Genomic DNA, 27,527 nt, shown 5'->3' with positions numbered 1-27,527 from the left:
ATTAAGAGCAGATACTGGGCAGTTGGTAGAAGGGTTTTTAGCTTTAAAAGCAATCCATCATGCCACACTCGATCGAAGGCTTCTTCATTTCTAGGAAGACAGCAGAGCTGTATTTACGGTTTTCAAAAGCGTCTAGAATATGCTGCGTTCCTCGATAAGACGCAACAAGGTATTTCGATTTGCCTGGCTCTAGTATCATCAATGTCACGGCGCACTTCCATTGCGTGGGGAAGTGGTGAATACGCAACATGGAGTTGAACAGGAGCACAATGTACCTTGGCTACTCTTGTATCGATGCATTCAAGTTCTGGAGCTTCACCGGAGCGAAGTTTTTCGATTTAAGTACAAACTTCGTCCGATCTTACAAGAGAAATGGGCTCAACAGAGCAGGCAGTATTATGGAATGCTATACAGACCGCTCTTTTATCACAACATGCATCGTAATTCAGCACTTAGAAGCGAGTTGGCCCTTTGGTCATCAAAAGGAAGTCCCTTTTCTGGGCAACATTTCGACCGAGTGTCATATATACAGAGAGGGAAACAGAAAGCCGCTATTAAAGAACATAATTTAAAAATTGACCGAATTTTGGCTATTTTAATTAGATATAATTATATAATAATAATAATAAAATTTATTGACTTTATTGACTGACTATTACTTAAAAGAGTACAAACGCTGAGAAAATACGCTCAAATTTTCAGCTCGTCTGATGTTCCTGTCGACATCATTTACCATGGTTACTTCTTTTCACTATTGTTGAATGTTATAATACCCTGGTGCTCCATATTACCATATATGAACAGAGTACAATCGTGTGTGACCGACTGTGAGATACCTCGTATAAAACCTGAAATTAATCAGGGCGGATGACAGAAGGATAAATTAATACAAATATTTCTGGGAACAAGTTGAGCAACATCCATTAGTACAGCCAAGACAAATTTACATGTTGCAAAAGTTCATTATACACAGGAACTTCAATTTTATTGATGTAATTAATAATAATTAGCTCCCTACTTTACACCAAATTTTCTTGTCACTAAATTTTGTAGTTTTCTTATCCGTTATCGGTTCCTTTCAGCCAGATGCTAATTTAAAATATTTTTTCAAAAGTTCGTCTTTTCTAAACGATAATGTTAGCTCCAAAATTCATAAATACACATACTAAGTATAAAATGTCACATTTTAAGAATAAGGCCAATGGGCAAAGAAAGATATTAAAATAAATAATGAAAAACTTGGCAAGTACTCCAAGAAATGCTTTTAACGGCTTACAGTTGGCAAGCTGTGGGAGTTGTCAGTGTTTCTTTTTGCTTTTATGCCAAATAAAAAGACAATTTAATATTCCCGGTGTTTAACATGCTAAATGGATAAATTATATCATAAATCAAATTCCTACTATGCATTTTTTTCTTATTAAGTATTTAATCTGAAGTTTTCTTATTCTTCTGCCGCAAAGTGTAACACGATTTTATAACAAGATTGGCGCTTACTTTGGCGTGTCGAGTGTAGCATACCCTAGAAGTTTGCAAGTGGGACATTAACAATCCATTAAGGGGGTCTTCTTATTGGGCAACTTTTTTTTAATTTTTTTTGCATTTATTTATAACTTGGGTTGTTGTGTATATGTCCCCAAAAGGATTTTTAGAAATTCAAAATACTTTAGAAGATACAGCCTTTTTTGTGAAGCAAGGTCTTCGCAAAATGAGCTTTTTTCAAACTTCAAACGCGTTTATCTCGAAACCACGTTTTTCGAACTGGCGGCCATGATATCTCCAGTTCAACTGAACCGATTTTCATGAAACAAAGTGGAATCGACGCAGAATTGTCACCATTCTCGGGTGACGGAACAGATTTTTTTTTAATTTTTTTTTTTTCTACTTTTTTTACACTAAACTACAAAAAAAGCCCGAAATCGAAATTTTTTTTTTGAATGGCCGCCAAAATTTTTTTTTTAAATCTGTTCCGTCACCCGAAAATGACATCTAGTCTGATTATACCCCTTTTTTTCATTTCGGACGCTCTGGAGACCCTGAATCGTGGCCGCCAGGACGGCACCTTTTTTTCCACAACCAAGTTTGAAGTCTCATTACTCTTAGAACAACCCTCGTATCGAGGCAAAAACAATTTTTTTATTTACTTTGAACATTTTTTAATACAATAAATAAAAAAAGTTTTCAATTATTGTTTGCGTTTTCAAATAAGAATTTTTTTAAAAAGGGTCCAAAAAACGGGGTTTGAATGAGAAGACCCCCTTAATTTTAGTCAAAAAAAAAAAAACTGGACGAAGTTAAACTTTACAAATACAAAAAAATGGTAAAATGGTTGGCTTTCAGGTAACATTACACAAGAACTATATATCCAAAGATCATGGTTTTGGTTTTTTCACGGAAAGATATAGAATCAAATGATTATAGTCCCGAAATACTTAACCTTTTAGAAATTCCCTAAATATATGCATTTTTAGTAATATGTAGTCAAAATAGCCCACAAAAAAAAAGATAATTTATAACTAAAATTTTTTTCAGTGCTCAACATATTTTTAAATAATTTAATAAAATCAACAAAAATAAAGCTAAAACATGACGCAACTTTTGTTTTAAAGAATTCGCTTTCAGAGGAAAAAAATGATATTTTCAAATTGATACCCTAATTGGTGAGCGTTGCACATTGTGAAACGTATATATTTTACAATAATTACATATCAAATGCCGCTTAAATAATTCGATTATTTTTATTTAGTTCAAAAGTTATGATTGATGCAACGCAACGTGAAAAAATGCGCTACTGTGCGTCAGTAGTACAAATATACTCTCCAAGCGAGGGCGGCTGAAAACAGGTCCCCGATCGAGTTCGGGGATGCAGACAAATGGTAGTCGACGGACCCCAGATCAAGTCTTAAACAGGCGTCTCTCAAGTCAGGAGTGTTACGCGACTTGTGACCGCTGACTTTCAGGTTCGCAACTGAGGGGTAAAGGTAAATCCAGCTGTGTTAGTACGGGGCCTTCCCAGGGCCGGGCAACCCTTGCCGTCGCCTTGGGGCGAGACCACAGTCGCCTTCTTCAAGGCTCCAAATCCCCTGCTGAATTGTATAAAACATTTCTAAGCCAAGGCATTAAATTTTTACTAATTTTTTAGCTTCTCACAATCATCTTGATAGCGGTAAAGTTATTTCTTTCATTTAGAGCAAAATCTAAAAATTTAGTTTGCTTAAAAAAAAAGATGGATGGATAGCTCGGCTGCTAGCCGCATAGCCTGTCTTACTATGATCGCAATTAGTATTTTTTTAGCTAATCAGCTCAAGAGCATAACTTTGCTGAAAATCTATTTAGTTTGGTCAACAGTACCTACTTCTCCTTTCGGACATACAAAAGTAGCGATCTGGTGTTTTAAGGACTAGTATTTTAAATCCAAAATACGTTTTTCTATAGGTACGATTTAAAAAATGTGTTTTTTTTTTAATTTTATTAAAAACAAATTGATATATGCTATGTATAAATATGTATATATTTATTTATATTATCCTCTGATCCAAAAGGAATTGGATTGAATTATTTTAATTTATTATTAAGAAAGCAAAATCATAGCTGTTTATGTTGCTCGTGACATTTAGTTCGTTCACAATATTTTTTACTCGCACTGAACATGTATCTTATATTAGTACCCGAGAAAACCAGTCAGAATGTTTACACATCTTTAGCAACTTTGATTAAAGTGGTTGTGCAACTTAAATGTTGTCCATTAGTTAGTCAATATGTCCCATGATTTTGGGACAATAATATTTTAACAAGTTTTGGGCTCTTATCATTCAAACCAATGGCATTTTATTTAATTTTGTCAAATAGCCTTAGGACATCACACTGATTTACACATATGTTACAAAATCAAACACTTAACAATATTTTTAGTCAAAATTCTCATTGAAGTCAACTGCAGGTACGTTTATGACGGAAAACTGTCGGTTATGGTCAAATCCGTCAATATACCCTACATTTTTCAGGTACTGCTTTGCCTATTCCCAGGCTCCTGAATGCACTCCATTTTTCTATAGGGGATATTGCACCTTTAAACTTTGAGATATAGAAGTTTTCCGAAGTGTATTCAGGTTGTTGTAAAATGTGTGGGTGTGCCAGAAGTTACAAGATGTAAATAGATCAATGACATTTCTTTTGGCGTTCTATCAAAATATTGCAATTCAAGTCCTCGGGTATTTTTATATTCATAACCTTAACGAGAGGTCAAGTTTGAGTAGTAAGTATTTTTATGTGGTCTATAGATTCAACCAACAAGGAGTTATTATTGTCCCTCATGTTTGTCAGCTCAAGGAAAATATATTCCATCGAACTGTCAACTTGATGTGTAAGAAAAAATTTGCATTTTAACTTGTGCTGAGCAGCACTTCCTGCACCTAGTAAGCAACATAATCAATTAATGAATTATTTAAGTCTGGGGCGAACCATGATTTAGACATATAAAATATATAATATATATTCAGACATATAAAATATATAATATATATTTCAGACATATAAAATATATAATATATATGTACATATGTATGTAGAATTTTTATGCTCGACTTGACAAACATATGGTCATTTCTATAAAAATTTCAACCGCAGCCAAAACAGAAAAAATTCTCTAAAATCTTTGTTTCCAATATAGTCACATTAAGAAGTGTTCCAATTGACCAACACTGATTGAGATTAAAAGCACAAAAAACATTATCGTATGACAATTTAAAATTTGTGTAATTATTCCTGGCATTTCGTTGAAATCAGTCGCGAAAGTGACTTCTGTATTTGTCCCGTGCAAATTCCTTGGTTTGTTTTGAATTGCTTGAATTCGAGAAAACAACTATAGACGGAGACAAGAGATTTATATAAAAAAATTCGAAAAAGTGTAACACGTTTTTTTTATGTAGACCTTGCTTTTATTTTGCTAATATTCTGACCATTTTATGGCCAATTGGTTTTGTTATATTTATATTGTTTTACATATTGAGATTAGTTTATTCTTTTTTTTTTCATTTAACGGACCAAACATAGAGAACTGTATAAACGCCACAGTCAACCAAACTCGAATATCTGTCGAAAAGCAGTTGTTCGTTTCTTAACTCTTAACTCATATTTACCAAATTACCTGCTCCTTTTCTTTAAATTAATTTCACATTGATTAAGATTCTGATATCAAATGCATGACTGCTTCGATCCATAACTTTCGTTACGTAAGTTTAACTTGATAAGTAAAGTCATTGAAAAAATGCTGGTCAAGCTAACGCAATGACTTTATTGCAGCGCATTTGTAAGCGCATATGTTGCAGCTGCATAAGCAGAAGTGCCCGTATTAAAAAACAGGCAGCAGATAGGACTAAGTCTGTGAAGCAGCTGTTGCTGGCGACGAAGACTTAAAACGTCGCTCGACATAAATCCCACCCAGTGCCGGTGTACCCCAGCACCGTTGATCCCTTCCCACACTCATGCGCATTTGTATTAAATCGAACGTGTTTGCTCCCGGACTGTTCCTGTGCCATAACGAGTGCCTTTAACAGGGCCGGACTTGGTTGGTGATGTACATATGTACCAAAACCATTAGTTTTATGAGTTAGTATAAATTAGGGTCCCAAAAGAAATAAAATAGATCATAATTATATACGTTTTCAAGTTTACAGTTACGGTTTTACATTCACAGCATTTTATTTTTCTATACATCTGCTGATAGTTCTTATGAAATCTCTATGATAAAGTCGAAATTCTGAAATAATAGAAAGTTACCATATTTCAAAGATGAAAATATGTTGAAAAACAGGATAGTTCTAATTTTTTAAAATAAATTTTCCAATGGCACCTACATACATATATGATATATGAAGTCGGCCGATAGCGTAGAAACGGAAAGACTGACAGACGGACATGGCTAGATCGACTCGACGGTTGATGCTAATTAAAAATGTACTTTATAGGGTCTGAACCGTCTCCTTCTCTGCGTTGGAAACTTCTTACGAAAATTATAATATCCTGGTATAAGTCTCGTTGCCGAATCCGCCCCTGTCCGGAGCTTTCTCCTATTTTGGAGGGAGAAATGCACAACTGTTTTATTTATTGACTACACGTAGCACATATCCTTATAATTTTTGTATGTGAGCTCTACATAAGTTTGTCTAAAGAAAGAGCGACCATCTAGAATGGTTGGGAAGGAAGGTCTGTGTTCCTTTTTCGCTCGACTGCACGTCCAAATATGAACAACAACTTCTTCATCCTTGTGCAGCTTTTCGTATGCAATCTACTGAAATTGAACCTGCAACAAATGGCCATGTTTGACTTGGCCGAGACCTACTTGTCCCCACCTCATTTCATTGCCCACTCTTATCCAGCCAAAGACGAAACCATTTGTACATTTTAACGGCTCTTGGGCAAATAAGCTATTTTTGCATTTTCGATTTTTATGCAGGATACAGCAGCTATCTATGGACATGAAATTTAGGAAAATTGCACATCTCTTGGCGAATCTGCTGTTGCATGTATTAAATTACTTCCGGTTTTATATCTTAATATTTATATCTAAATATTTAAGCCAAAATAAAATATATTTCCTAGCGTAGGATAAATGTATGTATGTTTATGTATACAAAAATACCTATCTTTGTTGTTGTCGGCAATAAGAAATATAAAAATGTTCCTCACCTTGTGGTCACCTTGTACTCGTAGGAGGGTAGATTCTACCGTCCGATGCGCATCTGCACCAGCCGTACATCATTCAAGTTGCAGTATGTGGTAGCGTCCTCTCTTTAACTGTGAGATACCGTAGTATAACATGTAGCGGGCCTGGGGAAATCATATCACTGAGCAGGGTAACGATCTTTAGCTACCGGCCGTCTTTGCGAATCGATCAAACTGCTCTCCTGATGCGATGAATCTTTTCAAGATAATGAAATTCCAACCAGAGCTGCACCTGTGCACGTTAGCACTCGCGCAGATAGTTATAAGTCGCAGAGGCTTCTGCACTTGGGAGCTGAAGTTTCTAGCCTTCAGCTTTGGACAAATATTTCAGAGGCTGCAATGCAGCATAGAGTAACTCTTCTCCCTTTCCTCTTTATGGATATGTACATATTTACATATGTATGCACATATGTACGACGAATATAATACATGAATGCAGAACACAATAAGAAAATACCTTTGTAAATGTATCCATACAAGCCCAACGCTGTGATAAAACGAAGGACATTTTTCTATTTCTCTAACCTCTACATCGGTTTGGATCGGTCAACTATATAATACACTATTTCACCATAATAAACCAATACACCATTAGTAACCATTTCATTCGCGAAATTCTGTTAAAAAAAAAGTTAACAAATCTACAGTGTTGGTTAATACATTCTAAGAAAATAGTAATCTCGTTTTTTAGAAACAGAAAGGAATGAAACGAAATGTTAAAGCGTTATCCCACTGTCATTTTTGCTGTCGTGCTACCAGTGCACAGTGCACTGCAGTGATGTCATTTTTTCCTGAGCAGTTATGCTGCATTTGCAATGACTACACCGCAATTTGGTCAATTCCAGGAATCGAAAATAAAGAGTCATGAGTAAAATAAAAAATAAAAATAAACGAAATACCTTTCGTTTGATGTAAAAATGATGAGCTTCTTCGAATTTGCATATCTGCTAATTTTTAAATGATCAGAAAATGTTTACTCCATTTACCACCCTAATAGGGTCTTCCCACACAACATTAATAAGGTCTTCCCACACAGCATTAAAGCGCCTTTAGCATCCGTTGAACAAATGCTCCATAAGGTTTTGCCGTTCCGAATTTTCCCAAATGGCCCGGCGTTAGTTCAGCATTAAAATCTAACCACGGTTTGTTTGGCGATAGTTAGGCGATAGTTTTTCGGTGCAACTCTGATTCTTCTTCTTGATTTGACCATTCACCACGAAAATGTAAACAAATTGGCGAGGAACAAATGAGATATGGAATTTAAAACGTGGCGCCAAAGCTACATGCATGCCCAAAATAGTTCTTGGCGTTTTTTCTGTATATTCTTGCCCCAATATGTCCCCAATTGTTACTATTTAATATAAACCGCCTACCTCTACCTTATTTTAAATATTTTGGATGCCTATACCACCTAGAGACACTCTTCGGGGAATTTGCTCTTTGTTAGAGAAAAAGCATTAGAAAAACTAAAATTCCTTGTCATTTAATTCATTTAAATTTATACTGTCTTCCCACACAGCGCATTTGTGAGGAACGTTTGGGATTTTTCACAAATGTGAAACTCGTGTTCCCACATAACATTAAAGCGCATTTAGCATCCGAACAGCTGATCGATCAGCTGTGGCTCATGAAAACGTAAACAAAGGCTGTCGAATTGGCAGTTGCAAATTTGAAATGGAGCATTTACCAACTATATTGGCTGTTGTACAACAGCAAAATGCACAGATTGCGTCAGAATTTATCCGCAATAAATTTAAATGAATTAAATGACAAGGAATTTTAGTTTTTCTAATGATTTTTCTCTAACAAAGAGCAAATTCCCCGAAGAGTGTCTATAGGTGGTATAGGCATTCAAAATCTTTAAAATAAGGTAGAAGTAGGCGGTTTATATTAAATAGTAACGATTGGGGACATATTGGGGCAAGAATATACAGAAAAAACGCCAACAACTATTTTGGGCATGCTTGTAGCTTTGGCGCCACATTTTAAATTCCAAATCTCATTTGTTTCTCGCCAAGTGTGTATACACTTTCGTAGTGTTGGTCAAATTTTAAGAGTTGCACCGAAAAACTATCGCCTAACTATCGCCAAACAAACGGTCGTTACATTTAGATGCGCTTTGATGCAGGGCCAATTGAGAAAATTCGGAACGGCAAAACCTTATGGACCGTTTGTTCAACGGATGCCAGATGCGCTTTGACGGTGTGTGGGAAGACCCTATAAAGCACAACAATTTTGTCGCGCTCGCAAGTAAACAAAATCTTTCTCGCGTTTTTGAGTTTCGTACGCACGCAATCAAAGAGTTGACTTTGAAGGGCTGCCAAAATTTCCGGGATGCATCAAAACAATTAAAATCTTTTGATTCATTTTAGTCAAAGTATATACTTTTCAAATTTTATTATTAAAATAGGTTTACTTTCTATGAAAAATTTGAATTTTCGTCGATATATCGGTTCGCTGGCCCTATGTGCAGTGTCCAAATTCTTTGTGAAAACCTACTTTTTGCATTCAATTTTAGCCAAATCTGTCGCGCTTGCCTGGGAACGTCACCTGTAATGATCAACATATTCGACAACGCTCCATGACTAGGGATCTCCATCGCCGATATGATCACTCAATGCACTCCCTACGAAGGGATTACTTTCTAAAGGAGATTGCTATCCCGAAAACATCTGCGACTCTAGCTTGCACACAAATATGAAGCAATAAAACAACACCAAATTGTTGCGTTTGGGATGCAGATGTCCTGCACTCTAGCAAATGTGCGCATACCTAACTCAACTAGGTACCTAGAACGCTTGGTGGATTATATCAGCTTCTGCGAGTGGTCACACAAATATGAAGCAATAAAACAACACCAAATTATTGCGTTTGGGTTGCAGATGTCCTGCACTCTAGCAAATGTGTGCATACCTAACTCAGCTAGGTACCTAGAACGCTTGAAGATATACCGATCCGTGGGTCTAGAAATAAGGAATTTCCATTTTCATGTTACATACCTAAGCTAGGATTTTAAGAAGTAAATTTAGTTTGAAATATCAACTCAACAACGTCAGACGCTCGTTTTATTTACAGCCTCTCTCGACAATATCCACGTATAATTTTTCAATACAAGTAAAAAAAATCTCACTATTCAAATCATGGAAGTGTAAGTTAATCAAAATATACCAGTGTCTATATTCTTGTAAAACACACACTTTTGCATTCAATTTTAGTGAAATCTGTCGCGCTTGCCTGAGAGCATCACCTGCTATGATCAACATATTCGACAACGCTCCAGGACTAGGGATCTCCATCGCCGATATGATCACTCAATGCACTCCCTACGAGATTTCTGAAGAAGATTGCTATCCCGAAAACATCTGCGACTCTTGCCTGCACTGTGCTCGAGCCGCTTTCGAGATACGCCAAACCATAGAGACGAGCCACCAGATCTACCTCCAGATGAAAAATACTAAAAATCTACCAGTCAACGTAAATCACGGTGTTGGCTTCAGCGAGAGAAAGAAAAGGCATAAATTCCTTAAGCCGTCTTCCCATAAAAGTATTCTTAATGCACACGTTGGAGAGAAACCGCATAAGTGTTCCCACTGCTCAAAGTCATTTTCCGCGCCAATTTATCTGCAAAGGCACATCCGAATTCACACTGGAGAGCGACCATACAAGTGTTCCCATTGCTCAAAGTCATTTTCCCAGAAAGGTAATTTGACTGCACATAACCGAAGTCACACTGATGAGCGACCATTTAAGTGTTCCCACTGCTCAAAGTCGTTTACCCATAAAAGTACTCTCAACGAACACATCCGAACTCACACTGGAGAGCGACCATACAAGTGTTCCCACTGCTCAAAGTCATTTTCCCAGAGAAGTACTTTGACTGCACATAACCGAAATCACACTGGAGAGCGACCATTCAAGTGTTCCCACTGCTCAAAGTCATTTTCCCAGAGAGGTACTCTTAATGTACATATCCGTAGTCACACTAAAGAGCGACCATACAAGTGTTCTCACTGTTCAAAGTCGTTTTCCCATAAAAGCTATTTTAATGTACATATGCGAACTCACACTGCAGAGCGACTGTACAAGTGTTCCCACTGCTCAAAGACGTTTTCCCAGAGAAGTAATCTCAATACACACATCAGGAATTGTATTGTAGAAAAAACATACAAGTGTTCTCACTGCTCAAAGTCGTTTCCCGGGCAACTTAATCTGCAGAGACACATCCGAACTCACACGGGTGAGGGGCCGCATAAGTGTTCCCACTGCTCAAAGTCATTTTCCCAGAGAAGTACTTTGACTGCACATAACCGAAATCACACTGGAGAGCGACCATACAAGTGTTCCCACTGCTCAAAGTCATTTTCCCAGAAAAGTAGTTTTACTGCACATAACCGAAATCACACTGGAGAGCGACCATTCAAGTGTTCCCACTGCTCAAAGTCATTTTCCCAGAGAGGTACTCTTAATGTACATATCCGTAGTCATACTGAAGAGCGAGCATACAAGTGATCCCACTGCTCGAAGTCGTTTACCCATAAAAATACTCTTAAAGCACACATACGAACTCACACTGCAGAGCGACTGTACAAGTGTTCCCACTGCTCAAAATCATTTTCCCAAAAAGGTCATCTTAAAACACACATCCGAACTCACACTGGAGAGCGACCATACAAGTGTTCCCACTGCTTAAAGTCATTTTCCCATAAAAATACTCTTAATGTTCATATCCGAACTCACATTCAATAGTTTGACTATTTTTTTTCTCTGAAAAGGAGCAATCAACGCACCCCAAAGCCACATGGAATTCGCAAATTAATCAAAATTCTTTTCTTACTTTATAAATAACTGGATTGTTAACTGACATAAATGATACCTGCACATTAGCTTGCACAAATAAATAAATTTACTTGAATTAAAAGTTTGTTTTTATTCTGACTAAAATAGTATAATACTTCGGTATGGCATAGCGACATAAGTCCGCGCGACATATATCCGCCGAACTACAAACGACATATCTCCGCGCGGAGTTATGTCGCTTTAAAACGACTATGAAGTATTAAATGTTGGTTATTAATTATATGAACTAGGATTAAGAACCACAGACTATGAAGATCCACCTTACCATTTATATTTCTATTCTTAATAGTCATCTTAGTTCTAACTAGAAATTGTATTTGATTTTGCGACATGGGTCGTCGCAATGTGATTAAAGACTTAGTATAAATTTCCTGTTTTTTCTCCATTCTAATTTATTGCTCTTTTTTAGCCGATGATTTTTTGGTGTATCTCCTAGTTCATTAAAAATGTACAAATTCGAGTATTCGCTACAAAAACTTAATCAAATTTGGCAAGGAACAATTGAAATATGGAAGGCGCCAAAGCTATGTACATTTATAAAAAAAAACTTGTCAAGTGTCTTTATGTCTCATAATGTCCCAAATCGCTTCTTTTTGAAAAACAACTGTGTTTTGTTCTTAGCTACTTTAAACTTATAAAAGGGCAATTTTATTTGCTAACTGATTATTTATTGGGTCAATATTTTTATATTGATGTATGTACATACATAGGAATTTAAATGTCTGGGGGCGATTTAGGACGTCGAGCCAAAAAAATGTTTATGCCTAGGCTGCGGATCAAAAAGTGCTGAACCCGAGGAGGCAAACTAAACAAAAGCAGCCACTCTCGACGATGTCCTAGGGCACATATTTGCATCAGTTTTAATGTCAGCCAGGACAAGGACAATGCTTAGGCCTGCTGTTCAACGATTCAAAGTTTTCGCACGATGGCACATTGTGGTGTCTAGATCAAATAAGTGACCAAATATTTACATATATGTCGAAAAAAAATGAACAACAATTTTTGATTACATCCACGGTTCCACCAGTTTATAGTATAGTTTTACCTATATTTCTCCCACGGTTCTTATTCGATTGCACTATAATTTAAATCCTTAGCTTTTTTTTTACATTTTTTACGATTTTTGGTAATTAGGTTTTATGACATTTATAAGTGTTTCAATGCGTGTTCGTGGTCTGATAACAATGGATCTAGATCGTCATTTGGAATATTTTTTTTTAATAGCTGCGTTAATTCATACATGAATTTATGCATTACAAAGATAGAGCCATATGCTGAACAAGTCATATATAATTATGGTGATCCGACAGATCGCTTATAAAATTGATTGATTAGTTGAAAAAATAAAGAACAAAACATTTCGCTCTGATTTTCTTATTACATATATATCTTTTAACATTTTAAATATCACACGTACATGTTCATATGTATAATCGATCATAACACTCTATCGGGATAAAAATCAGAAATTATACCAAGTAGCTGAATTTTCAAACACATCTACTTAAAGGCCGAAAGTAATATATATTAATATGATAAGGTTAATATAAAAACACAAGTTCTTAACCGATAAATAAAAATATAGGCGATTTTGCGCTCATCTTTCCACTGTGGGCCGTGTTAAGCCTAAAATCGAAAATCCCTGCCCAGGCCGCCTGTGGTCGACGCTCTCTCGGCCCACCAGCTGACGATAATGCCTGGCTGGCTGGTGGTGCTGATGAACAGACGGCTTTTGCAGCATTGGCGGCAAACTTGGCACTTCGCCAACGGAATTCAGCAGGCATAAAATACGAAATATTTCAAACTGCCTGACTATTGGCGACCTGTTACCCCTCGGCAGTTGCGTTCCCGCCGCCTGCATCCCACATCCTTCTGCTCTCACAGATCCAGCATTTGAGGCTTAATTCTGTCCGCTTGACACTCGCAGCACGAGTAGCCAAATTTGTAGTATGTAAAATTCGTTGTGGCACCGGACTCTGTTGCAAACATTCTGTGGAGGGCATGCCAGTCCGCAGCCAATGCATTGGTCCTCATCTTCAAGGGAGGCTTAAAGGGGACTGCCAACTTTATAATATGCAAAATAATGTCATAATTAAGGATTTATATGAAAAGTTGTGCCATAAACTCTTGCCTCTCACACATCAACACGTATTCTTGTCGCACAGTTTAAACTTGCTTCCACGCAGTCCATTTCGCCCTCACCTCTTTGTATAGTGTGCATATCAATCGCTGGCGCTCTTCTCACTCAACCCATCCCCGGGGGAAAGTCAAGAAAACTTTTTTTTCAGTCTCTGAGCCTGCATGTATTCGCGGAAATGACACTGTGGGGCATGAATACTAATTCTTAATTTCGTTGCTCTGGCATCGCTTCTAACATTGCTGCTGCCTGTGGAGTCTGCAACACGTTAAATTGCCACCAGTCTCTGCCGCAAAAACTTATCTCCTCATTCCTTACCCTGCCCACGCAAGAACTCAGACGTCGAGTTGCAGTAAACTGAACCAGAAGAAAAATGAAATTTTCCCTGCGCAGAGCATATTTTGTGGTTGCTTTGGGGTAATGGCTGGGTCTATAAGCGGAAAGTGGGGGGGAGGAAAGTTACGGCTGCAGTTGACAAAAGTTATGGGTATGCATACCCGTCAAAACCAGAAGCTAGAAAAGCGGAAATACTGGACATGCTAGAGCGCGACTGGTTATAGCCATGGATTAAATGGTCTTGTACATATATGTATGTATATATTTTAATTAATCTTAACTACATATAATATCAAACAAAAACACCTCTTAACTAGCTAAGATAAAAATTACTATTGCAACTTCAACTCTGATTTCGGATATAACATTCTGCGACGAATTACCCAAAATAAATTACAAATAATTTATTATATTATTTATATCCGTTTCTTAAATCGTTTTAAACATAACGGAAATCCAAAAAGTGGTATGTTCAAAAAGCTATCAAATAAGACGGGCTGTTTAATATAATAATTACGGTTCTATAGTTGTTCGTTTTTTTATTGAGTTTAACAGAAATTCTATCAGCATAAAAATGGTATTAAAAAACAATTGAAGTTCTTATTTGTATTCCCATTAGGGTATTATAATGAGAACGAGCACCGATAGTGATCAACTTTGCACATATGTATGTATGTATGTAGATCTGAGACGTAAAACAAAATAGTAGTAAAAGTGTAAAAAATAAAATTTTAAAATTTGAGCTGTTTTTTTTTTAATTATAATTTTTAACGGATTTTAAATTAATTTACTAATTGACAATTATCCCCAAAAATATACTTAAAGTACTTGTTTTATCAAGTTGTACCCTTCCCTTGCACTATGGGGAATTTTGCCATTTTTATGGTTTTAATTAATAACTTTAAAACTAAGTAATAAATTTTGAAACGCTTTCTTTTATTATATAATAGTTATGAACCCCACAAGAAATGTCTTCAAATTCGCATGCTAAGAGGCTAATAAGTTACATTTAGGACTTATATTAATGTAAAAAAAATTCGTTTTTGCCTTATAAATCATATATGTATAATGATTTGACACATTTATATTTTTATGTAATTTACTTGAAAAAATATAATTAATTGTTTTTTCTTGGTTAGATTTGTCCGCCATACTTCGTAGAGCTCAGCGTTTGAAAACTCTAAGATATTTACCTGCAAAAAAATTAAATTACGCAGATTGTGCGGATTTGTGCACATTGAGACAAATTGCCTTTTATTTAGAATTAATGCTGTTACAACATATATTGGACGTACAGCAATACAAAGACATATATTTTTTATAAGCGGCGAATGTAAAACTGTATATATAACATATAAAGGTAAATGTAATGAAAGTTGTTTTTTTCAGCATATTTATAATTTACATTATACATATTAGATATTTCAAACCTAAAATATGGGTTTGTATAAGATTTAAAAATATTCTATATGAATATCAATCTCTTCTTAGTGTATTTATTTGTATTCATTTGACCAAAATGGATCGATTCTTAATGATCCAATTGCATACTGCATAGCTTCCTTCCTTGTTTTAACTTCTTTGTCGCAGTCCATTATGTATTATTTTAGAAATTCGTAAAATAGCTGCCATTGAAAGGATATTTAAAATATGTAGCAAAAAAAGTAAAGCTGTGAATGTAAAACTGAAAATATAATATGCAACAACTTATATTTTATTCAACAGCATGCACTTTTTATCCCAAAAAACCATAGTCCTATATGAAATTAATTTGCAGGTATAATAATAAAATATAATTACACTTTAATAAAAATCAAGAAAGGAAGCTAACTTCGGCACACCGAAATTTTTATACCCTTGCAGATTGGTTTTGATATTTATATTATACATTTAAATTTTGAAAACACACACAAAACAGAGTTTCATTACATTTTACCTATACTTATTATGTTTACAGTTTGACAGTTACAGTTTTACATTCCCAGCTTTACATATTCTATACATTTACCGATCGCTTTTATGTCAGCTATAAGATATAGTTGTCCGATTTTTATAAAATTTATACCAAAATTCTAGAATAATAAAAAAAGCGTATATCTCAGAGTGGATGAAAATACGTTGAAAAACAACGAAGCTATAATTTGTTTCCTATTTATTTCTCGATCGTTCCTATGAAACTATATCATATAGTCGTCATAAAATTTTAACCGAAATTCTAGAATAATATAAAATGGCTATACCTAAACAATGGTGCAAAATTGTTGAAAAACAGCAAAGTTTTTTTTTTTTTTTTTCTTAAAATATATCGAACATTTGTATGGCAGCTATATGATATAGTCGTCCGATCCGGCCCGTTCCGACATATATAGCAGTGAGAGTATATAGAAGACTATATGCAAAGTTTCATTCAGATAGCTTTAAAACTGAGAGACTAGTTTGCGTAGAAACGGACAGACGAACGGACGGACATGGCTAGATCGACTCGGCTCTTGATGCTGATCAAGAATATATATACTTTATAGGGTCGCAAAGGTCTCCTTCACTGCGTTGCAAACTTCTGACTGAAATTATAATACCCTGCAAGGGTATAATAACAGTAGGAAAGCAAAACCGTGACTGTAAGACTCTTGTTAACCAATATGGGTGAAACTAAAAGGAACATGGAGCTGAAGAAAATGCATCACCTAAATAGACAAAATTTTTCTATAACAAATTTATTATTATGGCTTGCATAAATGGGCAGGACCAAATCTTAGAACTTGACTTGAATGCACCAGATATGAATTTTGTCTCCAAATTGGTTGCTCTAGCTGTCAAAGTCTTTGAGATCTTTTTTATGGAAAGGAGCACATGGATAAATCGATTCGGCTGGAGATGCCTTCTTCTTCCTGTTGCCTACATTATCGAATGAATTTTGGTCGAGTGTGTTTTATTATTAGATCAAATCATTGGTAGAATAGAGAATTACTAGTATTGTACTGGGTAAGGGCAAGATCCAGAAGGATCCCAAGAATATATGCTGATTTCACCGTTTCCGCCTCCTATACCATGCCTACTTTCTTGTCACTTTGGTGTCACTGGTCGCATGGGCGTCATGCTGCAAGGAGGCCCTTATAGCGTTGTTGATAGGTACTGGCTGGTGCAGGTAGAGATTCACATCGTTGCCGACCCGAATCCGGTCCGACTCTGTGTTCCCCTCGCTCCGCTCGATCTCCACTGGATTGTTTCCTTTCGAAAACGTTTGGTGGTAGAAGCTGGACTCGCGGCGCTCCGAGGTGCCCATTGGATTTCCCCGGCCCCGTGGTTTAGAATCGGTAAAATGCATGTTTTTCTCTGAGACCACCAGGCTGGACGTGGCTGAATACAAATCCATATTGCGCCTCTCCCGCACCGACTCGCGCCAGTCTTGGACCACTTGCTTAACGTACTCCAAGTGGTTCTCGTCCGCCAGCGCCATGGGGTGGAGTCCTCGTCTGGTTCAGATTCTTCAATGTATCTTTAAAATTTCATCGAATCCTTGAGAATTTATATAACACACTCGACCTTTTTCTTTTTTAGACCTTTGCAAGGCCCGAAATTGTAGAGAAAATGATTTAAAGCAACAGCTGTCACCTTACAAAATGCAAAAGAGATAGAAAGCAAATGTAAGTAGATTTCTTATTTTAATCAAGTATCAAGTATTACATATTTTGTATATATTTTATGAATTAATTTTTTGTGTATAATAAATGCCAACGATTATGCATATACAAATTTACCTTAGGTTTGCATCACAAAAGTCATGTAGATCAAGAAGATAAAAATGTTATTTTAAATTGGTTCAATATGTTTATTGCAGACATCCCACTGGGAACTCAAACCGAAGGATCTTACTCTAAGATAGGAAGAACTAAAAGAGTGCCATTCTGTCTCCTTTAACTCGAGTTTAAGTTCTGCGAAACCTTAAACGAGAAAAATCTTGATGTACCTAATCAATTTTTGGAAACCGTTTAAGATAAACTACTAAAAATTTAGTAAAAAGATCTTTGTTTTAAAAGAGATACTGCTAAGAAAAAGTAAAAAAGCTGACCCCTAGAGCTTCCTAAATAGTAGGCATCTATCTCCACACTTTACTACATTTTATGTGGGATGGAATGACAAATTATTTCCTCGCGTTAGGAGATTATAGGCTCATAAGGAAAAGAGGATTTGTTAATTTTCGGACGAAGATAAATTTCGATCTGGGTATACTTAGTGTATCCTAATTTTAAACGGCAAGGAATAAGGAATTTCAAAAATTAATAAAAAAAAAAGTCCGCCGATTTCATTTCGGTTATTTTCGCTTATGATTGAAGGCCAAGGACGACAGCAAATCCAGCGCTATTTGCACAAGCGAACGAAACTTTACATAGAAACAAAAAGATTAGCTTCCGGCTGTGGCATCTACGTCTCCCAGAGCACCCTTTTACCTTGTAGCACTCCAAGTATCACAGCCTCGTTCAACCCCCAGTACCTGCTTCCGAAAACGGAGTGCAAATATTTACAATTTAAAATTTCCACTATTGTTTACTCAAGCCAACTGTGAATATGGCTGTGGGGACAGGGTTGGAGGGTAACTTTTGTTTAAAGTCTGAAAGCCTAAACTGGAAAAGAACAAACTTAGCATTTGTCTGGTCGTTGGGCTGAAAAGGCAATTGCAAAAAATGTAAGGACTCGGACAGAAAAGACAGTAATAAATTTGCCCTATTCTTTATTTAGCAATCTGTTTCAGGTTTTTTGATCATCGTTCTAATAAAATTTTTTAGCCATAAGTAGTTGTGTGTGAAAAAAGACTAAATATATAAGTTTTTTAAAAGGACGAATGTGAATTGTATAAATATAAAAGCCTTAAGGTTTTGTTTTAGATACAACTACAAGGTATAATAAAAGGTCAGACCCTGATCTTTATAAACTTTACTTATCGCACCAAAGATCAAGATGAATATAATTTTAAAAGGGCAATCATAAGCCAATAAGGTGGTGTTGTGCAGCAATGGTATAGTTATAGTGATGTATACATATGTAAGTATGTATTAAAGCTTCCAATTTTTTAAAGTTTTCCATTGTTCGTGGCCGACTTCTAATTAATCAATACTGATTAGACTGCTAGGGCTTCCCTTCCCGGTGCGCCGCCATCCGCGATTGTAAAATAAGTGGCCAGTCAGTTGGTCACCAGTCGGCAGGTACAATGGAGCGTTGGCAGAACAAAGTCGCTGTGGTCAGCGGAGCTAGTGCAGGGATTGGAGCAGCGTGCACTCGGGCCTTGCTCACCGCCGGCATGGTGGTCATCGGCTTGGCGAGGCGACAGGAACGCGTCGAGCAGCTTCGAGACGGACTGAGAGCCCAAGAAAAGAAGCGTCTGCACTCCATTAAATGCGACGTGAAGGACGAAGAACAGGTGTTGGAGGCCTTTGACTGGATCAGGCGTCACCTGGGTGGGGTAGACGCGTTGGTCAGTAACGCCGGAATTATAGCCACTGGTGAACTGAGCGGCCAGGCCGACAGTGCAGCTATGCGGTCCACTGTTGAGACAAACATCATGGGCACCGTGTACTGTGTTCGAGAGGCATTTAACTCTATGAGGGAGCGCGGCACTGAGGGCCACGTGGTCATCATAAACAGCGTGGCAGGACAACAGGTGCCGAACCTGGGCCCGATGCTGCCTTCTCTTAACATCTACCCGGCCAGTAAGTTCGCTCTCCGCGCCATGAACGAGATCTATCGCCAAGAGTTCCAGCGCCACAAGACTCTTGTAAGGGTGTCGGTGAGTTTAACGTCCATTGCCCAAATTCCATAGCTCCGCGGATCAGAACCAGTTGTCATTGCAGACCATCAGCCCCGGCATGGTTGATACCGACATATTGCCGCAAGAGATCCAGGGTGTTGTTAAACCGCACATGCCCATGCTAAGTAGTACCGACGTCGCAGATGCGGTTCTGTGGACCATCGGCACTCCGAGCAACGTTCAGGTGGGATATTGGTCTATAAGCATAACTAATTAAATTAACAAACAAACAAAATATGTTTGTTTCTCAAGTGAAGTTAAAATTACATTGACTACATAAAACAGATCCAAGATTGGAAATAGTGCTATTAAAATGTTTGAAATGTTTATTATAATCACTTATCGGATATGAATTTCATATACAAATCAGATAATTATAATTTCAGTGGGTTTTATTGTTTCTTAAATCTAAATGATATATGAAGAATATTGTATACCATTTTAATGTTATATTTCTAAAGCATTTCATAATGTTTGTTCAAAGTAGCTTTAATTGGCAAATGCACATCTATTTTCAAAATAATTTTACTGAAAAAAGAGCTAACGAAAATAATATATTATATTTTTCTTTTCATTCACAGGTGCATAACATAACTATAAAGCCGCAAGGAGAGAAATTTTAAAGGTTATTGATTAACACTGATTTTGCATATGAAAAGGATATAAATATATATTTTAGAGAATCCAACATATTTTAAAAATGGTTTTTTATGGCTATTAAATAAAGACAATGTAAACCAATTTAATATTCCTTAAGTTCCCAATGATGTTAATTATTATTTTTATAGAAATTAATTAGGAACTAGTTGATTTATTTCAATACTCGTAAAAAATTACTCCACTTATGTTTGTTGTCATAAAAAAAGACACTTCTGACTGAAATTATAATACCCTGCAAGAGTATAAAAATTAAATTAAATTGGGAGTAAAGCAGAAGAAAATGTTTACAAATTTTGACAATTGCCCGAAACATGTTGGGCAACACACATTGGTGTTACCAACACAAATATAGATCGAATTATAGAATTTCTAACAGATTTTTCTAAAAGTTTAAGTTTATTTAATTAACATAAATCTGTTAACATTCAAATATTATTTATGTTTAGTACGCTCGGTACTTTTGGCTGCGTTGACTTTGCAGATCTTTCTGAATTCTTGCTCTTTGTACGTTTCTGTTTCTGAAAATTCTGAAGAGTCCCTACAAAAAAATCAGGGATCATCGCGGGCTTATAAATATTATATATAGATTAACTCACTCGACTACGGAGCAGTCGGAGAAATCACCGTATTCCAAAGGTGGCTTGCATAGGCAGCATTTATGCTTCGACTCTTCAAAGCAGTCATCACAATAGACCCCCTTGCATTCCGGTGTGTCGCAGAAATGGGAATTTGATCTGAAAGTGGATGTACTGGTTAAGACCGCCGATCTGTGGGAGTTACTTACGAGGCCAGGGTTGCGCCGCATATGGTGCAGTGGTCTGCGTTCGAGCAGCAGCTGGAGCACCTGGGAAAATGAATAGGGATTGGTAAGAGAGGATATTGGTCTGATTGGTATACAAATTAAACCTCACCAAGAAAGTTTTTCCCTCAACCAGGTGACCGCTTTGAAGTGCGAACCTTGACCCTGGTGTATAAATTCATTTCGCACCCTGCGACGGGCGAACTTAAAAATGCCAACTGAACAGAATAGATTAGAACCAAGTTCAGTGCACTTAACTTAATTTCCTTACTTCTTGACTCGCTAATCTTTCTGTATAGAAACATGAGTCTCTCGTTTGCTCTTTTTGGGTAAAAGTGTGCCATGATGCAATGGCGGGAGCGCAGGACATACGGTTCGACCAGTACGATGACCCACGCCAACAGACAGAGCATTAATATCTTAACGTACCGGGAGTAGTCGGGCTTAATAGGCAGGGGAAGGCATGGGTTGCTGTCGATCTTGTTCTTCTGCGTCAGGGGTCGGAAAGCACCTGCTATTCCCCTCATGACGTCGGCCACGAATCCCCCGCCCCTGATCTCCAGGTCAATGTACGCGGGCACCTCCAGGCCGTCCTCTTGGTGGCCATAGTAGGACATCATGGCCAGCAACCAGAAAAGGCTGTAGTCCAGTAAGCAGATGGCAAAAATTTGCAGACATGTGGTTATCATGAAGAAAGAGTTCTCTATAATTGAAAGCCACTCCATCATCGTCAGGCGCACACTAGTAAGCTGCAAATAGACCACGGCATTAAAAATATCTGTGTTTTATATACCCGATAATTTCTTTTCAGGCTAAAGCTACGATGCTGATATGATAACGACCTCATCGTTGCGTTATTCCATTCAAACATTAATTAAATAAATATTACTATTAACTTTTATCTTAAACTACTTATTTTACAAGTATGTTTCAATAATGCAATTTTTTTATAACCGAGCACATGTTTGTTATAATTTTTGTCAGATAGCAATTGAGACATATTTAAAGAGACTATCATCAGCATATAAAAACACCGCAAGTAATCTAATTCAATAAAATTGAAAAGAACCCTGAACCTTTGGTAATTCTACTAGGTTAGTATACAAATTGACCTACGTACATATCTATTGATCGACTGATCAATTTTGATTAATTTAAAAATATTAAGCTAAGAAAAGAAAAAAAAAAACGAACTTTGGGAAATATATGGTTAAATATCCTTGCAGTTTTAACAATAACTCCAAAACTGAGAGACTAGTTTTCAAAAAAACAGACAAGCGGACATGACTAAATCGAACAGGCTGTTGATTTTGATCAAGAATATATATATTTTGTGTAGGTTTACATATATCTCCTTCGTAGAATTTTCTGGGATATTTATCTGTAATTAAATAAAAATAACAAGCTATGTTACTTTGCATAGTTTCTATTACATTCAAACTGCTCCCATTGCATTAAAGAAGTCTATATCCCAGAGTAGATAAATAAATAATAAGAAGCAAGGAGGAAAAGTTTCCTAATAATTTTTAGGCGGACAGACTGACATAGTAAGGTTGATTACTGGCGATACTGGTCACCAGAATATGACTTCACTGCGTTGCAAATTTCCTACTAAAATAAGAATACTATCCAAGGGTAGGTTTAGATTTCATGTTAACTATAGTTAATGGTATCTAACACTTTTTTTTTTCCGAAAAGTAACATCTTAACTTTGCATACGCAACCTTCGTGTATTTGGATTTCTCGAGTCGGTTAAGGGGCAGCATAGAATTGTATCCGTGCCTCTGGTAGCGCAAGTCGAGCAGATGCAATTTTTTGGTAATGAAAACATTGTGAAAGTGCCGGCTGTTCATGTAGCGAATGTAAAAGACCATAGCTCTGGTATAAAGAAAGGATAACATAATTCTACTGAATTAATTGGATGTTACAACGTACTTAATAAAAACTGTAAAAAACATTACAACACTGAGAATATCCATAAAGCTTTGAACGAAGATAAACGGCGATAGTCGCCCGTTTATATCCTGCATTATCTCCTCTTCTATGTCTGATAGACTTTTCGAGGAATTAGTATCGAAGAAAAACTTGTGCTCGAAGGTTATATTGGCGTCAAACATTTGCTCTATGTGCCGCACAAACTCACGGTAACCTAATGGAAGAAAAATAATTAGACAAAGATGATGGGCTTTAATTATGTCGATTAAGTACGCTGCAATATTTTGTCCAGTAGGTCCCAGCTAAGATCCCAGTACCCGGTGCAAAAGACATCGATGAGCTTTGCAGGGTAGCACAGGGCAAGAAACAACTTCGTGGCATGGCAGAGCGCCTTGAAGACACCCATTTTATCCTGGCATGTGACCATAGCTTGGTGTGCTGTTGCCTTACAGCGCTCCCACGGAGTTCCCATCTCAGTGTTGCACAGGTCCACGACGGACTTTAGCCAGGCACCGCAGTTCTTAAGAGTGTCAACTGAAATAAGCTCAGCATATGAAATTCCTTGTATAAGCCTGCCGGTCGAAACGAATCTCCTCGATTATTACTCACTGACGACCATAAGGTGCTCCTGCATACGCAGGAGAACGGACATTATTTGATTGAGCACTTTATTCACTTCTGTAAGCATCAGGTCCACGGCCAGCCGAATGGCGTTCACCGGCTCCATGATCACGTCAAGCATTTGACCAAGGGCCTGGCGCAGCAGCTGCTGGCCGCAGGCTAGGCTCCGCAGCAGCACCTTTAGATTGGCCAAAATGTTTGCCGCGGGTCCGATCGCCACCAAAATGAAGGCCAGGCTGACGAGGAAGGCCCTTCCGCGGGAGCTACACAGAGACGGTATAGCCAAGGCCAGGATGCATCTGTTGGGGAAGTGTAAGCTACCTTGATAGATTCTGAGTATGCATTTAACAGCCCACCTTGTGGGCCGCCAGTTTAGAAGCGCCAGAACAAGCACCACCGGACACACAAATTTAAGCTGAATGCGAAGATCCCGTTGACTGAAGCTCCAATCCCACCAATACCAGCAAAGAACCAAGACAAATCCGACCAGGTAACCAATGAAAAAAACGGGGGCCACCAGCTTGAACGTCCAATGAACTCTGTCATACTCTTTGCTTATTTTCATTTTAGAAAGATGTTCACTTAAATTCCGAAATTATGCAGTTGCTTTTGCGAAAAAATACAGGCCTGCTCCGGTAGTTACTTTTACAAGAATCTACCATTAGCCCGATTTGAAGAGCAGCTTACGATTAAGAGCGATGTACTAATCCAAAAGTTCTTTATTTGGAAAAAGTTGATAAAACCTGGACTTTGCAGAAAAGGTTCAGAAGAAGTGGGATGTTTTCCAAACGAAATTGTATTCGATAATATATAGCTCTGAAGACGCGCCTCAAGGGCTTGAAATGGTGTATTCGACGTCCTGAATTAAATCATTATGTTTTGCCAGGAACGCCATAGGAACGATCGGCAGATGTAGGGATAAATTGTTACTGTTACTGTAAAACTGTTAGTAAATCATGTATAGGTAAATGTAAATATATTTATATTTTCTATTTCATAAGATAAGACCCAAAATATTATTATTTTATACGATTTAAAACATATGATTTTGAAATTTAATAAAAAATAAATTTGTATATGCTAACTATGTATATTTTATTTTTTCTATATACATATCTCCTTTTAGGATTTCTTTTCATTTGACCAAAAAGGAATCGATTTTTGATGATCCAGTTGCAAACTGCAACTTCGTCGAGCCAAAGTTACCTTCCTTTCTTATTATACATAAATAATTGTTTTCTAAATTTTTTTTTTTTTTAATTAAATAGGAATATATCGGATTTTAATGATCCAATTGAAATCTTTGGTGTCCTGAAGTTAGTTCAGCGTTAGTTAGCAAACAACATTTTATTAAATTGTATTCCCCAGCAAACTTTTAGGCGTTGGCTTTCACCTGAGACGAAGTTCATATAGAGAACCCTTTGATCTAGGGAATTATTTTTTCAAGTGTTTGCTTTTGTCTGAAAAAAGGTTCCATGTGAGTGAAGATGTAGGCAGAGATCAAATGAGAGCCCCGAATGTAGAGACCCATGCACTCATTTGTACACCCATATATTTAGCTACTCTTTTTCTCTTTGACCACTGCCTAAACGAGCATTGCTACTAAGTTTATACGATTTGAGTCAAAAACTCTCACAAACAAGAACTTGAAAACATCCCCTATTTAGTTAAGACAGAGGTTTGTGAATTATGCAGACTCAACGGGGGATTCTAGGGTGTAACTTGCCAGAAATACATATAACGCGAATCCATGAATTGAGTATCGCATAAACGCAGTTAATTTTAAAGAGAGGGCATTTTCTGTTTTGTTTTGCCAAGCGAGACGCATGAAAGGTTTGCGTATGTACAGAGTTTACTCTATGTGGTCTTTTACTTTCGCTGCTTTGAACTTGCAACGGACGTTGATTCGACACATAATTCAGTTAATATTGTACTCAGTAGTGCTACACAGCTTATGGAGACGAGCTTAAACTATTTCCTTTTTATTAAGTTATTGCTCTTTAAAATCTATAAACTTTTAGTGAATAAATGTGTAATTACTGCGTTTTGTCTTACCTTGTGAAGCTTTATTTAATTACCACGCCTGCATTACTATAAGCATGGGACGGTGCTTCAACTATAAGTTCGTGCTCAATATATGTAATTTATTGTTTTTGGTAAGTCAATACCTTTAAAATGAGAGTAACTAAAGTTGTTGGCTAATTAGAAATACGTTTATGGCGTTGTTCTCTATTATATTGAAAAATTTCGTTTCCCTGAACCTAAACTACAGTACATTTGGCTTTTGTTGCCAGAGGAACTGTTCTGTGAAAATTATTCTATTTCGAGCGTTACAATTTTCAACAACTTTTAACGGATTTTACATTAATTGACAGTGAAGATATTCATGAAAACTGAATAAGAATACCTTATAGGGTCGTAAATTAGTTACTTAAATTAATACCTACAATTGAATAACTATAAATTTGATATCTTTGTTTCAGATATGTGGGTTACTGTTGGTCCTATCAGGTTGCTACCTCTACTCCGACACCAAGCGTGTTCTGCTATCCAGGATGCTGGCTGCTTCTAGCGATCGGCTTAGCTCGCTCTCCCATCCACTGCTTCATTATGTAGCACTAGGCGTGGCCATCGCGGGATTTGTGGCAGTGCTGGCAGCTGTTGTGGGCTTCTGGGCCAGCTGTCTCCACACTTATTGCATCCTTAGCGTGTACTTTTTTTGCGTGGTGGTCCTTCTTATAACTGAGTCGGTCATGTGCTTAGCCATAACCCTGTGGCCCCACTGCTTGGGTATCAACCTAGATGAGAGCCAAATGGTGAGATCCCTGCAGAGCAACTACGGAGTACCAGGGCAGGATCTGTTTACGAATGCCATGGACTTGGCTCAGGTGCACTTTGGCTGCTGCGGAATGAGGAGTTCTTTGGACTATGACACATCGCTGTGGCGTCTCCAGAGTTATGGGCAGAGGAGTTGGTCGGTGCCGCTTAGTTGCTGCATACTGGAAAATACTCTGAATCCAATGGCTTATCTTGATCCTAAGCCTGCAAATGAATCGCAGTGTCAATCCATAGAGCGGCAGTCATACGAAAGGGAGCGTCACAGTGGCTCATGCCTACCACCTCTAAACGATTGGTATCGGAAGCAGTACAGTATCTTTCTTGGTGCCAGCCTGATTTTGGCTGTGGTTGAGTTTTGTGTTCTGCTTGGTATTATTATGAGCTGCACCGGAATCGCCACACAGCGGGCCAAGCTCAAAAACTTAACTCAGAAAATGAGAACTCAAAAGCGGCGGGGGATTGCTGTAAAATCGCGGGAGACTCTGATCGGAAACATATACGAACCGGATGTGGAGCTTAATGCGAATTCCAATCACTGCATCGGCGAAATATATCTCGAAACAGATAGACGACGCATGAGAAGTGAGGACTTTAAAGAATTAAGTATTAATCCCAAGGACTTGTATAAACAACATCAAATTATGGCACGTAAACCTATTTCTATAGGAAATAGTTTAATTTAAACTCTTTTCCCAAATACAAAACGACGAATATTACGTTTTATTTGTAAATAAAGTCCAATGTTGCTCAATAAGAATATTTTCTTTATTAAAATAACTATATTCGGTTATCAGAAGGCAGGACCCTTCGTAAGTAGTACG

At 37.2% G+C, this 27,527-nt stretch overlaps 6 protein-coding genes and 1 long non-coding RNA gene across 8 annotated transcripts in view; 4 read left to right on the top strand and 3 right to left on the bottom strand.

Moving 5' to 3' along the window:
• The window catches only part of LOC108084756 (uncharacterized), a 50,749-nt gene extending 43,522 nt beyond the window's left edge, over positions 1–7,227 (bottom strand). Inside the window, exon 1 of the mRNA XM_017181067.2 lies at positions 6,685–7,227. The gene's annotated coding sequence lies outside the window, so the exon portion shown is untranslated. The remainder of the gene's footprint in view (positions 1–6,684) is intronic.
• A 2,140-nt stretch (positions 7,228–9,367) lies between these two features.
• On the top strand, positions 9,368–11,398 carry LOC108084755 (zinc finger protein 568-like). The gene is made up of 2 exons (XM_017181066.3): positions 9,368–9,868; positions 9,936–11,398. The coding sequence occupies exons 1-2, from the start codon at positions 9,861–9,863 to the stop codon at positions 11,227–11,229; spliced, it is 1,302 nt and encodes a 433-aa protein (XP_017036555.2). The 5' UTR covers positions 9,368–9,860; the 3' UTR covers positions 11,230–11,398.
• Positions 11,399–16,962: 5,564 nt separating this feature from the next.
• LOC108084778 (uncharacterized) lies at positions 16,963–17,655 on the bottom strand. The gene has a single exon (XM_017181099.3). It carries the CDS (start codon positions 17,505–17,507, stop codon positions 17,103–17,105), a length of 405 nt encoding a protein of 134 aa, XP_017036588.1. The 5' UTR covers positions 17,508–17,655; the 3' UTR covers positions 16,963–17,102.
• Positions 17,622–20,545, top strand: LOC108084775 (farnesol dehydrogenase). The gene is made up of 4 exons (XM_017181095.3): positions 17,622–17,694; positions 19,171–19,832; positions 19,897–20,037; positions 20,435–20,545. Exons 2-4 carry the CDS (start codon positions 19,257–19,259, stop codon positions 20,474–20,476), a joined length of 759 nt encoding a protein of 252 aa, XP_017036584.1. The 5' UTR covers positions 17,622–17,694; positions 19,171–19,256; the 3' UTR covers positions 20,477–20,545.
• A 345-nt stretch (positions 20,546–20,890) lies between these two features.
• LOC108084753 (DC-STAMP domain-containing protein 2) lies at positions 20,891–24,483 on the bottom strand. Of its 2 annotated transcripts, XM_041775465.2 has the most exons (10): positions 24,225–24,483; positions 23,857–24,167; positions 23,521–23,781; positions 23,248–23,461; positions 23,037–23,190; positions 21,584–22,061; positions 21,425–21,530; positions 21,298–21,357; positions 21,110–21,247; positions 20,891–21,051 (listed from the first exon to the last, which is right to left on the bottom strand). In XM_041775465.2, the coding sequence occupies exons 1-10, from the start codon at positions 24,431–24,433 to the stop codon at positions 20,946–20,948; spliced, it is 2,037 nt and encodes a 678-aa protein (XP_041631399.1). In that variant the 5' UTR covers positions 24,434–24,483; the 3' UTR covers positions 20,891–20,945. The 2 variants fall into 2 exon arrangements, with proteins under 2 accessions (XP_041631399.1, XP_070142057.1); XM_070285956.1 differs by lacking the exon at positions 23,037–23,190 and having other exon boundaries at positions 23,274–23,461.
• LOC138928618 (uncharacterized) lies at positions 24,046–24,573 on the top strand. The gene is made up of 3 exons (XR_011445023.1): positions 24,046–24,180; positions 24,240–24,358; positions 24,439–24,573. It is a non-coding gene; the product is annotated as an uncharacterized lncRNA (long non-coding RNA).
• A 1,571-nt stretch (positions 24,574–26,144) lies between these two features.
• Positions 26,145–27,440, top strand: Tsp68C (Tetraspanin 68C). Its single transcript, XM_070285685.1, has 2 exons — positions 26,145–26,283; positions 26,352–27,440. The coding sequence occupies exon 2, from the start codon at positions 26,424–26,426 to the stop codon at positions 27,387–27,389; it is 966 nt and encodes a 321-aa protein (XP_070141786.1). The 5' UTR covers positions 26,145–26,283; positions 26,352–26,423; the 3' UTR covers positions 27,390–27,440.
• The last annotated feature ends 87 nt before the right edge of the window (positions 27,441–27,527 follow it).

Source organism: Drosophila kikkawai, chromosome 3L, assembly GCF_030179895.1.
Source record: "Drosophila kikkawai strain 14028-0561.14 chromosome 3L, DkikHiC1v2, whole genome shotgun sequence".
Taxonomy (NCBI): Eukaryota; Metazoa; Arthropoda; class Insecta; order Diptera; family Drosophilidae; genus Drosophila; species Drosophila kikkawai.
The sequence above is the reverse complement of the archived record's forward strand: the minus strand, read 5'-3'. Positions and strand labels throughout refer to the sequence as shown.

What these genes read in the sequence shown, in the direction of transcription:
- LOC108084753 (XM_041775465.2), bottom strand. Translation starts at nt 24,433, where the DNA reads ATGAAAATAAGCAAAGAGTATGACAGAGTTCATTGGACGTTCAAGCTG. An exon ending in TTGAGGGAAAAACTTTCTTG is followed by an intron (nt 21,358 to 21,424) that starts GTGAGGTTTAAT and finishes TCATTTTCCCAG; the next exon opens with GTGCTCCAGCTGCTGCTCGA. An exon ending in TGCGGCGCAACCCTGGCCTC is followed by an intron (nt 21,248 to 21,297) that starts GTAAGTAACTCC and finishes ATCCACTTTCAG; the next exon opens with ATCAAATTCCCATTTCTGCG.
- LOC108084775 (XM_017181095.3), top strand. Translation starts at nt 19,257, where the DNA reads ATGGAGCGTTGGCAGAACAAAGTCGCTGTGGTCAGCGGAGCTAGTGCA. An exon ending in AGACTCTTGTAAGGGTGTCG is followed by an intron (nt 19,833 to 19,896) that starts GTGAGTTTAACG and finishes TTGTCATTGCAG; the next exon opens with ACCATCAGCCCCGGCATGGT. An exon ending in GCACTCCGAGCAACGTTCAG is followed by an intron (nt 20,038 to 20,434) that starts GTGGGATATTGG and finishes TTTCATTCACAG; the next exon opens with GTGCATAACATAACTATAAA.
- Tsp68C (XM_070285685.1), top strand. Translation starts at nt 26,424, where the DNA reads ATGCTGGCTGCTTCTAGCGATCGGCTTAGCTCGCTCTCCCATCCACTG.
- LOC108084778 (XM_017181099.3), bottom strand. Translation starts at nt 17,507, where the DNA reads ATGGCGCTGGCGGACGAGAACCACTTGGAGTACGTTAAGCAAGTGGTC.